General features: G+C 37.8%; 1 protein-coding gene across 4 annotated transcripts in view; it reads left to right on the top strand.

The window, feature by feature from the left end:
• Nucleotides 1–16,657, top strand: part of NEBL (nebulette) — a 273,379-nt gene that overhangs the window by 208,189 nt on the left and 48,533 nt on the right. The window contains exons 11-18 of one of the 4 annotated variants that reach the window (XM_074157124.1): nucleotides 917–1,024; nucleotides 2,002–2,112; nucleotides 5,004–5,114; nucleotides 7,371–7,481; nucleotides 8,069–8,179; nucleotides 8,428–8,538; nucleotides 9,048–9,152; nucleotides 12,313–12,405. The exons of the other annotated variants lie outside the window; for them this stretch is intronic. Coding sequence (XP_074013225.1) covers nucleotides 917–1,024; nucleotides 2,002–2,112; nucleotides 5,004–5,114; nucleotides 7,371–7,481; nucleotides 8,069–8,179; nucleotides 8,428–8,538; nucleotides 9,048–9,152; nucleotides 12,313–12,405 — 861 coding nt within the window. The remainder of the gene's footprint in view (nucleotides 1–916; nucleotides 1,025–2,001; nucleotides 2,113–5,003; nucleotides 5,115–7,370; nucleotides 7,482–8,068; nucleotides 8,180–8,427; nucleotides 8,539–9,047; nucleotides 9,153–12,312; nucleotides 12,406–16,657) is intronic. 4 annotated transcript variants of the gene reach the window in all.

Genomic DNA, 16,657 nt, shown 5'->3' with positions numbered 1-16,657 from the left:
CTGTCAGGGAAAGAGATTAACATTTTTCTCAAATTCAGACATTACTAGTTTTGAAGAGACAAATATATTAAAATATTACTCATTCTGAGTATCATACCTTGATATGTAGCTATTTACTTTCCTCAATGGCTTATTCCTAAAGGAATAAATGACTCCAGAATATTCCACCATATCACAGGCCGGTCGATTGACCTAAATAATGTGTTTGTCCATCTTAATCAAAAGAGTGGGAATGAATGAGTTCAGAAGGGTTCTCCAGGTTTCCAACAAGGTGTATTTGCTTTGTGAGTTAGTAAAAAGCTGCATGTTGGTGTCTTAACCCTGTGCCCTTCAATGTAACTTTGCGGCTACCTTTAAGGTCATGGTCACTGGTAGCTGTGAGGGGAATGTTGGTGCAAGACCAGACTCTACTGAGGCAGTAGTTTCCTTCCCACAGGTACAAAAAAAGTGCATTTTAGAATGGTGCTCCTGAGCCTGGAAGAAAGGCCTGTGGGGCCTGGGTGTGAAAGAGATTTTGTTGTTGTTACAGTAAATGTCTTGTTTAATGGTAACATGACAGGGGATCCTATATAAAAGCTGCCAACTGACAGGGGATCCTATTTAAAAGCTGCCAACATAGGTCATTCAGCCCAAATCATACAATTAGTTTAAGGATCGTGATTGATGCTCCTCACTCCTGCTGTCTTCAAAGTTCACCATTTTAAAGTCTGACATTTTGAAGCAAAGGAATAAATGACTCCGGGAAAAAATTCCTTGTCTAGCTGCCCTATGTCTCCAACAGGTTAAATTTGGGAGGAGTCTTCAAAGTCAAAACCTCTAAGGAGTCTGGCTAAGAGAGGATTTGTCTGTCGCCATAGGAAGCAATCAGATCTCACATTCTCTCAGCTGTTAACAGCATTTATTTTCATTTTCCTAGGTTAAGTACAAAGAGAATTATGAAAAATCTAAAGGCAGATCAATGCTGGAGTTTGTGGATACACCGATGTATCAAGTTTCAAAGGAGGCTCAAAAGATGCAAAGTGAGGTTAGTAAAACTTTGTGCTAACTAAAACTAGCAAAATTTAGGTCAACTGAGAAGCTAACAGACATCTTGTACTCAGGTTAAGAAAATGGATGAAGCGGATTATAAAAGTTTTATAAATTGAGGATATGGTAGAATTAGTACTGAATAGTTCTCTTTGCTATTCTCTGTTCTTCCTTCATTTTTTTTTCTCCAAAGGCCATTGGTGCTAACACTAGGCAGTGATTGTATGTAGCATCATTTGATTGAGAAGAAGCTGAAGAGGCCATCTAGATCAGAGATTACTAACTGTTTCACATTTTGCCTATAATTTCATCTTTAATGATGGAGAGTTCTCAGGTGGGAGTGAGTGAAGCTGCAAAGCCCAGTCCAACCCCATGCCTTAACTGAAATGTGCTGCTGCCTGCTCAGTCTGGGGAGCTCAGCAAGGGGGAAAGACTGTTCCTGGGCTCCAGAACAGCACTGGCTGTCTGAAGCCAGACCATATTTTTCTAACTTTTTTATTAAAAACTCCCAATGGTGGAGGTTTCAAGACCTCCCAGACAACCTAGTCCAGTGCTTCACCATCCATCCTGAGAGAGAGTGTTTCCCTGTGTCTCCCTTGATGCAGTTTGATTCATTATATTTCCGATGTGTCATGAAAACAGATTATTTCATCTTTTTTGGTAGAAACTTTTACGTGTTTAAGCTGTTACCTTGTGTGCCATTTGTCCTCTCTTTTCCCTACTAAAAAAATAGTTTCTTTCATAGATCAGGTTAAACAATCTCTTTGGAGGTATCATACGTGCGTATTTTTGTCTAAATTGTGTGTGTGTCTTGTGTAGATAATTTAGGTAATGAAATGAATAATGAAATTGCTTATTAATGTGATAACTGATTTATAGCACAGCTCACTTCTGGATCTATTTACAGTGTTATTTCTGAAATATGCTTGGAAATGCACATGTATGTACCACTAATTGTTGGGTTTGCTTCAATAGAAAATGTATCGCAAAGATTTTGAAGAAGAGATCAAGGGAAGACCCTCAATGGATTTAGACAAGACCCCAGAGTTCTTGCATATAAAAGAAGTCACTAATCTTCTGAAAGAGGTAGAGGATTTTTGTTTCTTTTTTTGTTGTTGCTTTTAAGTTGTAGCAAGCTGAGCAATAAGCAGCATCACCACAAGCTAGTGAGTGCTGAACAACTTACAGTTAACTTGGTAGCTAAATGCAAAAGTGACTTCATGAGAAAAATTTGCAGCATGTCCTCTTATTCTTATTCTGAATAGTTCTGTAGTAAAAATCAATACTTTTTGAAGTTTCCTTATGAACATAAGGAAACAATAAAGCTCAGCACACCTGAACCAGAAAAACAGAATTAAATGAACAAATCGGATGACTCCATAGAAAATGGATCATTGGCAGGACTTTCCCTCTCAGGGCCTCACTTTTGGAATTTGTTCACCCCCTGGGCTCAAATAGCCCAAATTTGGTGACCTTCCAGGCATGCTGCAAAAGACATCTGTTTGATAGGGTTTTAGAGAGGGCCTGGAGTTTTCTTTCCCTATAGGTGAAGGAGTGGAAAGGAGGATTTCTGTTGGTGTCCAGATGGCAGTTTTTCCTTTTGAGTAATTATTTCAGGTTTATGATAGTCGGTTGTGGTTGTATGGATGCCTCGAGCTGCGTGTGGTCACTTTAAACTAATTTATTTGAAAAAATTATCCATCATACATGTTATGGATGAAAATAAGGAATAACAAACTTTTGTAGTATAGCTGTGATATTATATAATCTACTTTAAGTGTATTTTATTAGAAGGTGCAGATTTCTGTATGCCCACTCTTTCTTTAAGATTTGTCCAATGTTCTTCAGTTGTATGTGGCATTATAAGTGAAATAATTTTTTTTTCCATAACTGAGAATCCTTCTGTCTTTAATATTTTCATATTGTTATTCAAAACTGCTTTCATGTTAGGTTTTGAGTATTGTTTGGTTCTATAGATTAGGCTTACTATTTGATCAAATTTATAAGTAAATATATCAACAAAATTCATAGTTAGAAATAGCAGAGCTGCTAGATATCCTCTATTTGAATTGGGGAGCAAGCAGTACGTTATTTATTGCATTAAGAATTCACATTTTTGTTGCGGCCCGGGCGAACAAATTGAGGGTACTAGAATGAAAAACGTTTGAACTGTGTTCTTTTCCTTGTTCTTTAAACAACTTATCCCAGTCTATGCTAGATTTCATATGGTTAAAGAAAATGTTTTCTTTTCAGATTTTTTTTATTATTCATCCTTTAATAAATAATTTATTCTGATAAGCTTGGCTGTCAGGTAGACAAGTCTCAAGCTAGATCTACTTTGCACAGTACCGTTCTGTGCATACATGTCTCATGTATGGCTACTGTCTAGGGGAAAATGCAAATGCTTGTATTCCATTGAATTAATCTTGCTGAATGTCTACAGAACTGGTTAGTGCTTGCATGGTTGCAGATGTGCTGTATATGTTCATGTTTGAAAATTTTTATGTAACTTCGCTCCATAGTCCTACCCGCATTAAGATCTTCCCTAATTCTTACCTCCACAAGTTTTATGACTTGTTACTTTGGGAGTAGACCATGCTTATAAGCCAGAGAGGAAGAATATGAGAAAATGGAAGTGGTATTTTAATGCATAACAGCATGAATTTCAGATAATTTATATCCACATTCAAGGAACATACATTCCAAAACCAAAGAATCACATAGGTAAAATTAATTATCTTTCAAGATTCAGCAAAATTATATATTTCCTAATAGTCAAGGAAATAGCTCAGTATTTTTGCAGGAAGGCTCATAATAAAGTTTAGATAGATACTGGATGAAACAAGAAGGAGAACCTGGAGTTATTAAAAAATGAATTATTTGTTCAATTACTTTTTTTTTTTAAGTGTCAGCTGTGTTCCAGCTTGTTCTGTTGCCTTCCTACTGTAGAGAATTCTGCAAATATTTTGCATTTTGTGACAATAAGAACTTTCTTCTTGGGAACTACATTCATAGCTCCTTCAGAAGAGATAGGTGAATTTAATAATTCTAAATTAATAGAAGTTGTTTCCTCCTTGTTGTAGGACATGCTTCTGATGATAAAGAGAAGCTTCTTTAAAAATAATTGGTTTCCTTTTGTTTAAGTAAAGAGCTTATACAGAGACAAAGGTGCTCACTACTGCTTATGAAATATAACACATGATTAGAAGTGTTAATTCATGTCTATATAAACCCTTCGAAAAAATATTTTACTGAAATTTTTTCTAGTTTCCTTGCTTATAAAAAGCAAACCCAAACCTGGAGATGGGAAAAGCAATTAAATATCCTTATAAAACTTTGGCTTCAGTGGACTTATGTCAGCTTTCTAGGAATTGAGAAGAAAAAGAACCAAATGTCCATGGGCAGGTTCTGGTGTGGTTTTAATTTTATACTGGAGATTTGAGTACTCTGCAGTTGCTAAATGTTGATAGATCATATCAGTGCAGTGTCTGAGGGGCACAGAAGAGATATGGTAGGAATATTGCTTCTACATTATAATTTATCACACAGTCATTTTAACAGGTCCTAGTATAGTGTTCAGGGCATCCATCCTGATTGCGAAGCCATTAGTGGAACAGAGGTAAAAACTGCAGGACAGCAAATATTGGTCTGTAAAAGCAAATGCTACTGCAGTTACAACGTCTTTAGAGAGGCAGCTGAGGCTCCTAAACAACGTACTGTATAGGAGAGGACTATTTTTCAAGAGCACAACAGGAAAATACATGACTACATTAAAACCTTTTCACTTTTTCAACATTGTACCTTTTGATTTCATAATTTCTAATTCTATTTTAACTCTGAAACCTGTACTTCAGTTAATTCATATTTCATAGAAATTTCAAAGAGACCCTTCAGACATTTAATAAGTGGCATTTCTTTTCAAGATCTTGCACACAATATTAAGTGGAGAAATCTCTCTCTTTTTTTTAAATCCTTAGAAAGAGTACAGAAAAGATTTGGAAGAAGGGATGAAAGGAAAAGGAATGACAGTGTTTGAAGATACACCAGATTTGATAAGAGTGAAAAACGCAGCTCAGATACTAAATGAGGTATGTTATGCTAGTCAAGCTTATTGATGTCACAGAAAGTTCACTCTTTATGTTCTACTCAACTGGAAATATTCCAATTTTTTTTTAATATAATCGGCAATGAAATATGTATCAAAACTAAATCTATTTCTGTTTTGCTTTAAGAATATAGAAAAGCTCTGAGAAAAACCCAATTTATGACAAATATTTCAGGTTTTTACACAATGGAAATTGTTAGTGGGGTCAGTAAATAGAGCATTTAAAACTGGGTTCATTTTTCCATCTATTTATTTGTTCAGCTAGTATAATTAATACTGTAATGGAAAAAGAGTTGACTGTTAATGGACTTGTAAAGAAAAGTCAATGAAATAGTTTTGAGGTTTTGGAATCACAAACCTGCTATCTGAAAATAAATATTGGTAATGACTGCCAGGCATCTTGGGAAGATCTTTTGTCCAAGCTATTCTACTTGTGAAAACATTTTTCCAAAAGTAGAGTTGCTCCTGAAGAAATGGATTTTCTTGAGCTTGTGGTTCATCCCATGCAAACAGACAGGTGGAGGCTCCTTCCAGAGTGTATTTTTAGAACCAAACTTTGGGATTAACTATGCTGGTCTAAGTTGCTCTGGAGGTTACATGGAAGCACGTTAAGTGTGCGACCTACTCCCATTGTGAAGAGTTGGGAGTGGAAGTGGAAGACTCCCTCATCTGGGTACTGTCTCCTGAAGACCATCCTGAGGAACTCATGCGCTCGGCAACGCTGTGTGCTCAGCAGAGCGGCAAGTTTCAAAGCTGGCACGGCAGCAGGTCCTGAGGATGAGCTTGCACAGAGCTTGCACAGGCTGCCTGGGGAGCAGCAGTGGGGCTGGAGGGTGTGGGGAGGAAAGAGGGAAGGCAAAGCTCATGCTGCACTTCACACCTTTGGGGAGTCATTCTTTCAGAGCAATGTATACATTTATTTTATATATTTGTATAAGTTTTTTATTCATTTAATATGTAGATATATGTTTATTTGCACACATATACACACATAGCCATAAGAAGCAGAAGGAATGCAATGCATAGGGCCAACCTTACCACTGTGTACAAGTGCAGGAATATATAGCTGTAACTCCCAGGATTGTCTTTTCCTTGGCGTTTTACACAGTAGGAAGCTAGGAGGAAACATCTGCCATTCCACCTTTAGCAGGGAGGAAGAGAGAGATGATGTCTTCTCACAGATTAACACATACTTTTTGCAAAAAAAACGTGATTTGGGAAGCAGAGTTGCTTTATCACATTTATTTCCATGTCAGAGTGAGACAGAGATGAAAGACTGAAAGTCTTTTTGCTCTTTTTCTCGTAACTTTATGCTATAAGTGATCAGACCATTGCATTGAACAGAAAGATATTTTCCTTCTTCTAACTAAAGTACAACCTAAAAAATATTTAACAAACAGGAAAAGTAATAAGAAAATATTTTAGTTATATGTATTTATTTTGAAAAAAAACCTCCAAACCTGTTTTCCACAGTCAGAAACTATAATAGAAAAGAATGATTACTACTAGAAATAGCACTGCCTAAGAATAACGTAATTTTTTATTAAAAAAAAAAAGTACACGTATTGTATACAATATTTCAATATTACATTCTAATATCATGTGCTGATGAATGAGAAATTTATCCTTGCTTGGATAAGATGAAGATGAAATATTTATTTTGTTTCCTGGTTATTGGTTATTTATAATTTATGTTGTGGGGAAAAAGCAGCAATCGTGGATGAGTACTGCCACTTGCCTAATGGCTGTGGTTCAGGAAAGACCTATTAAATGAATAAATTACAACTTCCTGCTCTGAAAGTTCACTGGAAACAATGCTGTATGGTATCAAATTTCTAACATGTAGTCTTTTCATAAATAAAATATTTTCTTAAATGTAAAATGTGTTTCAATTAGGCTGGCCTCAAGTACCAGCTTATTACACTATGTTCTGCAGAGCTAAACTTCCCCTTTACTTTAGAGGATAATTGTAACAGGCTGTATGGACTGATTTCCCCCATCCTCTGCGAAATTAAAAATTCAGTGGTAGTTTTGTACATTCAGTGAATATATCCTCAAGTTTTCCTTCTGTAGTTTATGTGTTTTCCTGACAAAAGCTTGCCAACACTCTTGAGAGCTGTGACTCTTAACTTGAGATTTTTTGATTGACTCTAAATCTTAAATTGGATCTCTTGTGCAAAAATCTACCTGTAACTCTCTGGCTACTGTGAATATAATCTATGAAGTTTTATCTTCACAGAAACAATACAAGAAAGACTTGGAAACTGAAATTAAAGGAAAGGGTATGCAAGTTGGTCCAGATACTCCTGAGATAAGACGAGCCAAGAGAGCTTCTGAAATTGCAAGCACGGTCAGTACTGTACCTGGTGGAAGCTTTCAATTTGACAGAATGCAGCAGATTATTGTCATTGAGAATTCCAGGTGGTGACCAGTCTAGGCTACCACAAATTTCACCAAACACTTAATCCATTGAGCTGTGTAGAGTCTAAAAGTTGCATCATCAGCATATGGGGGAAGGTTAAGACTTCCCAGGACTTTGACCTTTCCATCATCTTTTGCAGGTGGCTCTTGTTCATTAGGGCCAAATAATAAACAGAGTTAGAGAGAAGCTAAAGCCTTATGACCCCAGTCTTGCGAAGCACTGCTGAGGGAGAAAGTCTGGTCTACGTGTCTGTGATTGTGGCTGCCGAAGCTCAAAGACAGTAGATGTGAAAAGCTATGTGAGATTTGAAGTAAGCAGTCTGTTACAAGAATTTTTTAACTGGTCAGCAGCTACAGCATAGGTGTCTCATAGATAGATCCTACAAAGCTAATGCTGTTGAATCAGAAGTTATTTGGTGTTTTAAGAATGCTGTTCAGTGGAATCGCAAATTAAAGTAGGAAGAATTTAAGAATTTGGCTGTCAGACGCGAGTATTTCCAATGCTGTACTTTTCAGAAAGAATACAAGAAAGACTTGGAGAATGAAATTAAAGGAAAGGGAATGGAAGTGGGCATGGATACCCCTGATATACAACGAGCCAAAAAAGCTTCTGAAATTGTAAGCCAGGTGAGTACAGAATGGATTGCCTAAGATTACTTTGGAAGTAAAACACAGTGAGATGTTAAAAACATACAATCTTCTTGAACAGACTTGGGCTAAAAGGAATAAGCAATGCACAATAAAAAAAAATTAAATTCAACAAATTGAAGAATTAATTTTAAAGTCTGACTCATGCTACCAGAATAGCTTTGAAGATATCATGTACAAATAACTGTAGAATTAGTTATGAGTTTTTTCGTTCTTTTTTTCTTCAGAAAGAATATAAAAAGGATCTGGAGACTGAAATTATAGGAAAAGGGATGCAAGTTGGCCCGTATACTCCGGAAATACAGCGAGTCAAAAGGGCTTCAGAAATAGCAAGCCAGGTAAGCATAGTTCAAAGGCTGAATGTTTTAGTTCTGTATAACAATGAGTGCTTGACATACATTGCTCCAAATACTTCTTCTCTAGCTCTGTAGAGGCTTTCATACCCATATTAAATTAATTTATATGTAGTAAAAAACCTTACTGCCTGATTCTTACTTGTATTTAAGCCTGTCATGCCATGTAAATTGAATTTAATTGTTTAGATCGACTTCCAGGTCTTAATATATTACCTAATGAGAAGGGTATGTATATCCTGAGAGTGAAGGGAAAATATATAATATATATAAGAATATATATTTATAAATATATATATATGATATATTTTCAGTAGGGGCCACAGTGTCAGGTGTCCCACACAGACAATGAGAACAATATCACAGAGGACAGAGGTTGACATAAATACTGTACAAGGACGTTGAGGTTCATCAACAGTAAGCATCTTTTGTTGCAGTTTGGATATTCTGAGCCCAAGAAAGCAGGAAATAGATGTTTTAAAATTATTTTTCAGAAAATGTACAAAGATGAAGCAGAGAAGATGCTCTGTAACTATTCTGCTGTCCCAGACACTCCAGAGATGCAGAGGATAAAAAGTACTCAGAAAAACATCAGTTCAGTGAGTAATAGTGCTTCTCTCTTTGCTTGCAACTGTTCAGATGTTTCTCAGTTTAAATAGGTTCTCTTGTGCTGCAGCATGAAATGGGGAACTTATGAGTAAATGTCCTTTGAACCATTTGCATAATTTTCCTGGCAAAAGCTGTATCACTCACTGCTTTCAGTAAAAAAAACTACCCAGCTTTTCTAGGTGTGACACTGGTATTTTGAATTGCTAAACCACTTATACCACTTTGCCAAGCCACAGTTATTTTTAAATGAAAATTTTTTTTTTTTTTCCATCAAGCCCCAGGAAGAACTTTATTCAAAGGGACAAAAAAATCTAAGGCTTGTTATTATGCATGTAAGATTTTTCATCTGTTTCCTATCATATCTACAGAACATCAAGATTTGGGTATAAACTGTAAGAGATTGGGTTTCATAAATATATATGTCTAATGATTTTATATTATACTGGATATTTTTTTAATTTTATGCTAGATTTAAGTTTCAGTTTATCCCTAAATATAAATTATGAACTTAGATTTCTAAAATCTCTGTTTGTGAGGCATTCAGTTCCATTTCCTTTTTGGGCCCATTAATTCTGCTGTTTCTAATTCTAGCTTTGCTTGTAATATAAGAGAGGAGAGGAGTAAATATAGCCTCTGGAACCAAAGGCTGTTCAGTTAGTGTCTGGTTTTTATGGCAGACTAAGTAATACTAATAAAGCCAATGATTTGAGAGAAAGGAATATAAGTTACTTAAATATCTTAGAGGTTATCTGACACAGATGTTGTTCTTTTGCTTAGAGATATTCTCAGCTTCTCCGGCTCCACAGGAGTACAAGGTCAATTAGTTTCTGTCGGAGGTGTTTGCCTGCAGCTGTCCCATATCACTGTAGCTTCCCTGGGGGAGTAAGAGCCTGTGGGGAGAGGAGAGAAGAAAAGTCTCTGAGGCTGCTCTAGGCAGCGCTCTCTCCTGTAACGTCTTCCAGCTATTACCTGCTCCTTTTCTTCCTTCAGAGGGGAGCAGCTGAAACCTACATCTTTCTGATAGGAACTGTTGACAGGCCCACTGGCCCCAATTTTGGTTTTTGTAATCTGTTACCTCTTGGTTTTGAATGGTGCTCTACGGCACAGAGTGGTGGTGATTAGCACCGTATCTCGTGTCACTGGTGTCCTAACATGCTGTGCCGAAACTCCGTGTAACAGAGGGGATCCAAGCAGGCATCTACTGATCTGCTTTCCTCCCTGCTCCAGTCTTTGATAGCTTTTGATTGAGTCCTCAAAGAGGTCAGCGGGTCTGACATTATGGACTCACTAGCAATTAGATACCAGGCACATAATAACCTTCCACTACTTAATTAAGCCTTGACAAGCCTCTGATGCATCTGAACCCCTTGCAGACCTGTAAGCCAGTCTGAGCTTTCAGTGCCAAGGCTGAAATTATCCTCTTTGTTAGTGTACTAGATAATATGAAATAAAAATATTTTGTCTTTGAGGTGATTTGTATTTGCTTTATTTTGTGATCATCGTTTTACTGTTTCTGAACTGGATCCTCCAAATGTAGGAAACCAATTTATAGCTGTGATTGAATTATCATTTTTTTCTTTCTCTAAATTTTAATCTTTCAGTATTCTGTGCAATTTAGATTATAAAGGTAAGTTACTTTTTTACTAAGTTAAGATATAGCTGGGAACAGTCCTAATAGAAAAAAATTAATGACCACTAATAGGCTTCTGATTTTTGGATTTTGTCTCAAGTATTTTTATGCCTTAAGGGACAAAAAAGCGGCTGGCTTTGCAGATAAGATCAGTGCTGCTTTTGGCAGATGATTTACAATAGGATATTTACTGCACAATCATCTCTTTCATAGAAAAATTCCTAGCTCCAGCATTTTTTACCACTCCTTCCTTGGTAGAGGAGAAAAGTCTATTTTAGTTCAGACCACTATGTAAATCTTTCTACCTGGTCCTAACATGTTGGTGCAGAAGAATTTCCAAGTTGTTACTCATAAACTGTCTCTGCTCTGACATGGTATAACAAAATTCTAAATTGTTAAAGGTTTTCTGAATATTTAAAAAATGAGTTATGGTTATAAATTATTGCCTGTCCTCTAGAATATTTGGTGGTACTGATTCCCCTAGGTTAGAGAGGACTTCAAGGAAGTAGGAGAGAGGCATCAAGAGTGAGGTTTTATTGTTTAAGGTTTATTGACAGGAAAAAAGAAAAAAGTTAAATAAATCTTGGTTTAAGAAAGGCAGAAATACTGAATGGTAAAGATTTATTTTATAAACTCCAGGATCAGACTGGTTTTTACACTACCAGCCTGGAAATACTTATTGGACCGGCAACAGCTGTGTCACCAAATACTGAAATTCAAATAAAACTTCTTTATGAGTTTTGCAGCATGAACTGGTGCTCCATGGTTATTGCAATTATACCCACATTTGGAATTTGTGGAGCAGTTATTTACTGTCACTTTCAGTAACTTTGAATGATTGATTCTAGTGATGCGCTTTGGGTTTTATCGTTCACTGAAACAATTGAAATAGAGAAGAGAATTATGTACACAGCATGTGTATCTTTTTCAGAAGTGAGCTTTGGTTTTAGATGTAGTCCTCAGCTTTCTGGCTTGAACCCAGAAATCAAAAAATTGCTTGACTTGCATTGTGGCTCTGGCTGTTCTGGTTATTTTGTCATAAATACATCAATTTTCTAGTTTGCTAAATTAGAAATAATAGTATCTGTTCACTTCTCAGTATTTTAAAATCCAAAGATTAAAAAAAACAATTCAAATATTGCAGGTACATGCACGTTCAAATACATTGAATTGAGTGAGGTTACTCAAGCCTAAAGTTGCATTTGTAAACACTTATAGATTATGATCTAAGTTTTAATATTATTTCCAAAGTTAAAACTATCATTACAAGTACTTACAAATGTTTGAAGTCAGTCTGAAGGGTAATAATAGAATATCTGGGTTACAGTTGAAAACAAACAGAATGTTATTATAGTTATTGATAATTGGTCTGATTTATGAAAAATTAAAGTATTTGCTTTCTTAGCAAGGTTTATGATCAGACCAATTTGGAACTTGGAAAATTGCCCATTCTTTTTATGAGAGCTTGTACTTGCATTGCTAACAGTCTCATAATTACTTTTTCTTTTGGGGAACTGGAGGTGTTTTATAAGAAGGAAGTAGGAGCTGGCACAGCTGTAAAAGAGACTCCAGAGATTGAAAGAGTAAAGAAAAATCAACAGATTATTAGTTCGGTAAGTGCTGTGAACATTAATTACGCTTATGTGCGTAAATACTTGTCAAAAATTCTGTGTTTTCATACCACACATCTCATTCAAATACTACTTCACTGGATTTTGGATATAGAGCTCTATTCTGGTAGAGTTAGAGCTCCACTCTAGTGTAGTTCTGTGTCCAAAGGTAGAGTTTCAAATTGAAGCATCATGAAAAACAGGAAAAAAAGTTTTAACTAAATATGTGAGGAAAGACTTCTGTCTTTCAAGAGCGGGAAACATGAAATGTATTTCCTGATATGACAGACTGAATGGCAATTGTAGTTTACAATTTAGAAAAATGTCAAGTCACAAAATAGAAAATTTCTGAAGTTCCTGTAGAGTCTGCGTGTATTACACTTCAAGAGGAGGAAAATTATGTCCAGGCTCAAGCTATGTGAAAAGCTGGAGGGTTTGTGCCTCTTTACGTGCTGATGTCAAGTGGATCTGTGGATCTGATAAGGCTGGTTCTGAATTGAAATTATGGTTTATCTATGGATGCTCAATGTCTTTGGCACGTTAATGGGCAACTAAAAAGAAAGTATCAAAATGAGAGGCTTCTACAAGTAGAACATGCTCTTCTAATAAGTACCTGGCAAAACTTGGAAAAAAAGTGGAGAAATGACTGCCAAGCAAGAAAACACTTGTACCTGCATTGTTCTCTTGTTTGGACTTTTTGGTGGAGAGTCTCCTGGGGCCATTTTTATGTTTGTGATGTGACTTTTCTGATGATTAGATGCTTTTTAAAAAATAAAGTTTGAAAGTAATGCATAGACATGACACTAGATTGTGTTTAAATATTAGTTGAAATTCAGATAAGGGTCTCTGGGCACGTATTCTACTAGAGTTTCCTTGTTTACTGAGTAGTGTTAAATAGGGCATTTCCCACCAAAGTAAGGTCAGGTAGGGATTTTCCATAAAAATTTGAAACACTCATATTTTCCTTGGAATTTTTCTCTGTCCCATCCATCACTTTTCATCTTGTCATTTTGAGTCACAGTGCAATTTGAAGATTGAGTGCAACCTACCGTGTGTTCTGAATCCTGAAGCAGTGTTTCTGGTTGGGAAGCTGAAGGTTGTCGTGATTTTTGTTGTTCTTTTTTGGGTTTTTTGTTTGTTTTTTCCCCCACCCTGTGCAATTATGGTTTTGGGGCTTTTTTTAGCCAGATTTGTACTGGTGTTCTAGAAACAGAAACCTAATCTCTTGCTACCTATTTGATTTCCAGTTACCACAGACATTTATTCTGAGTGTAGTGACACACACACACACAGAGGTTTATTAGGGCTAGTCTTCCGCTAATGCTTTTTCTCGATACCTTTCAAAGTGAAATGGAAAAATAGTCTTCAGTGCACTTGCTGTTTTAGAAATCCTAAACAGTGGTGAAGAGGGGAAAATGAAAGGTGGGTCAGTATGCTCGTAAACACACTTGAACAAAAGCATATCAAGAGAAACACAAAATGCATTAGTGTTTTAGTGGTATGATGTATGTAGCATGGCCTTTACCTTGCTAGTCTGTGTGCAGGGTTAATATTTCATAAAAGATATTTTATTACGTGGAGTGTATTTTAGATTATTTATTAAAAGTGTAGAATGCCAAATTTAAAGGCAATGTGCAAGAAAGTTTTAAATTATATGTCAGTAAGAGGGAAATTATATTGTCTAATTTACAGGAGTCCCAAAGGGACGGTAAATCACACCAATTTTGACTCCATTAAATTTAAACATTTTACAAATGTCTTTGAATTTGGCCAGAAGGACTTATGACAGCTTTAAAACTATTTGCTGAGCTAAATGAAACTGTAGAATGTGAAGCACATCTGCAGTGCAAAACAACCCGGAACACCAAACCAAAATAACACTCACAACCAAACCGTGCAAAAAAAGTCTATTGCATCATATTCTGAAAGTGATCAGATTCTTCCAGATGACATATATTGGAGACAAAGATCAGAACAGTCTGTTTTCAAATCATAAAAAACAAGGTGGTGACAGCCAAGAGGGTTGAGCTCATCTCACCTGTTGTGATGATTGGCTTGGAAGAAGCAGCCTCCTAAATAGTTGGAATCAAGATCTCACAGAAGCAAACACCAGACCCATGGATTGTAACTGAATGTGAACTGAGAAGCTACAAATAACTAAGGGTTTTTTAAAAAAGTTTTTATATTGAGGGACAAGCAGGGCTGGACACAGTACTGGGAAGAAGGCTTTTGGGGGAAGATGTGTTTTTGTTTGTGTGCAATCCATGAGGAAACGCCTGTGATAAGTCAGTCAACACCACAAAGCTAGGGTCTGACTAAAACTCAAGCAATGGACATTTTGAAGCTTTTTAAGGACTGGTAGCACTGCCAATTCTTAAGCTTACCTAATAGTCACTATTAAAAGACCCTTTTTTCCAGTGGTTTAATACTTCTGCCAGTCCTAAACTGTCTGGACTGAAATTTTCCATTCCTGGTTTGTGCTTTGGGCTGGTTTGGTTTTATTTATTTATTTATAAATTTCAGCCAAAGCAGCTTCCAAGTATGAGCTTAGAGAAAAACAAGTTGTTTTGTCTGTGTTAAAAATTTGGCACTCTTCAGAAGTACCATGTCTTGGAGAAGAGAGATGAAAATTATCTAAGTGACATTTGGTACAGTGGATTTGGGAAAAAAGAGTCTGGGGTAAGGAACTGAAAGTGTAGAAGGGCTTAGTCAAAGTGGACAGGCTAAATGTGGGGAAAGATGGGCAGAGTGAGGTGCTCCTGTGCATAGGTGCTTCCTTCCAGAAGAACTGAATCACAGAATCACAGAATATTTTTGATTGGATGGGACCTTTGAGATCATCGGGTCCAACTAGCAAAAAAAAAAAAAAAACACACACCAAAAAAACCCACAACACAAAAAACCCCAAACACACCAAAAACAAACAAACCCCCCCCCCCCCCCCCCCAAAATCCCAGAACACCAAACACCAAAACCAAACCAAAACAAACACCCACAACCACACCCCACCCCACCCACAGACAGACACAAACCAACAATCTCAGGCACTAGAGCATGCCCTGAAGTGCCATGTCTACACGTTTCTTAAATACCTCCAGGGATGGTGACTCCGCCACCTCCCTGGGCAGGCTGTTCCAGAGCCTGACCACTCTCTCAGTAAAGGAATTCTTCCTAATATCTAATCTAAACCTCCCCTGCCGCAACTTCAGACCATTTCCTCTGGTCCTGTCATGATTCCCTTTGGAGAAGAGTCCAACATCCACCTCTCTACACCCTCCTTTCAGGTAGTTGTAGAGGGCAATGAGGTCCCTCCTCAGCCTCCTCTTCTCCAAACTAAACATGCCCAGTTCCCTCAGCCTCTCCTCATATGGCTTGTTCTCTAGACCCCTCACCAGCTTGGTGGCTCTCCTCTGGACATGCTCCAGCACTTCAAGGTCCTTCCTGTAGTGAGGGGCCCAGAACTGAACACAGCCCTCGAGGTGAGGCCTCACCAGTGCCCAGTACAGAGGCACCATCACTGCCCTACTCCTGCTGGCCACGCTGTTCCTGAGACAGGCCAGGATGCTGTTGGCCTTCTTGGCCACCTGGGCACACTGCTGGCTCATGTTCAGCCGGCTGTCCACCAACACCCCCAGGTCCTTTTCTGCCGGGCAGCTTTCCAGCCACTCTTCCCCAAGCCTGTAGTGTTGCCTGGGGTTGTTGTGACCGAAATGCAGGACCCGGCACTTGGCCTTATTAAACCTCATCTCATTGGCCTTGGCCCATTGATCCAACCTGTCCAGGTCCCTCTGTAGAGCCTTCCGACCCTCAAGCAGATCAACACTCCCACCTAGTTTGGTGTCATCTGCAAAGTTACTGAGGGTGCACTCAATCCCCTTATCCAGATCATCAGTAAAGATATTAAACAAGACCGGCCCCAAAACTGAGCCCTGAGGGACACCACTGGTGACTGGCTGCCAATTGGATTTCACCCCATTAATTACAACTCTCTGGGTACGGCCATCCAGCCAGTTTTTTACCCAGTGAAGGGTACACTTGTCTATGCCATGATTCGCCAGCTTCTCCAGGAGAACGCTGTGGGGGACGGTGTCAAAGGCCTTACCAAAGTCCAGGTAGACAATGTCCCCAGCCTTCCCCGCATTGAGAAGGCGGGTCACATGGTCATAGAAAGAGATCAAGTTGGTTAAGCAGGATCTCCCTTTCATAAAGCCATGCTGGCTGGCCCTGATCCCTTGGCTGCCCTGCACTTGCCGTG

Source organism: Numenius arquata, chromosome 12 (assembly GCF_964106895.1).
Source record: "Numenius arquata chromosome 12, bNumArq3.hap1.1, whole genome shotgun sequence".
In the NCBI taxonomy this organism is placed as follows: Eukaryota; Metazoa; Chordata; class Aves; order Charadriiformes; family Scolopacidae; genus Numenius; species Numenius arquata.
Note: the sequence above shows the minus strand (reverse complement) of the source record. Positions and strands in the feature narration are given on the sequence as shown.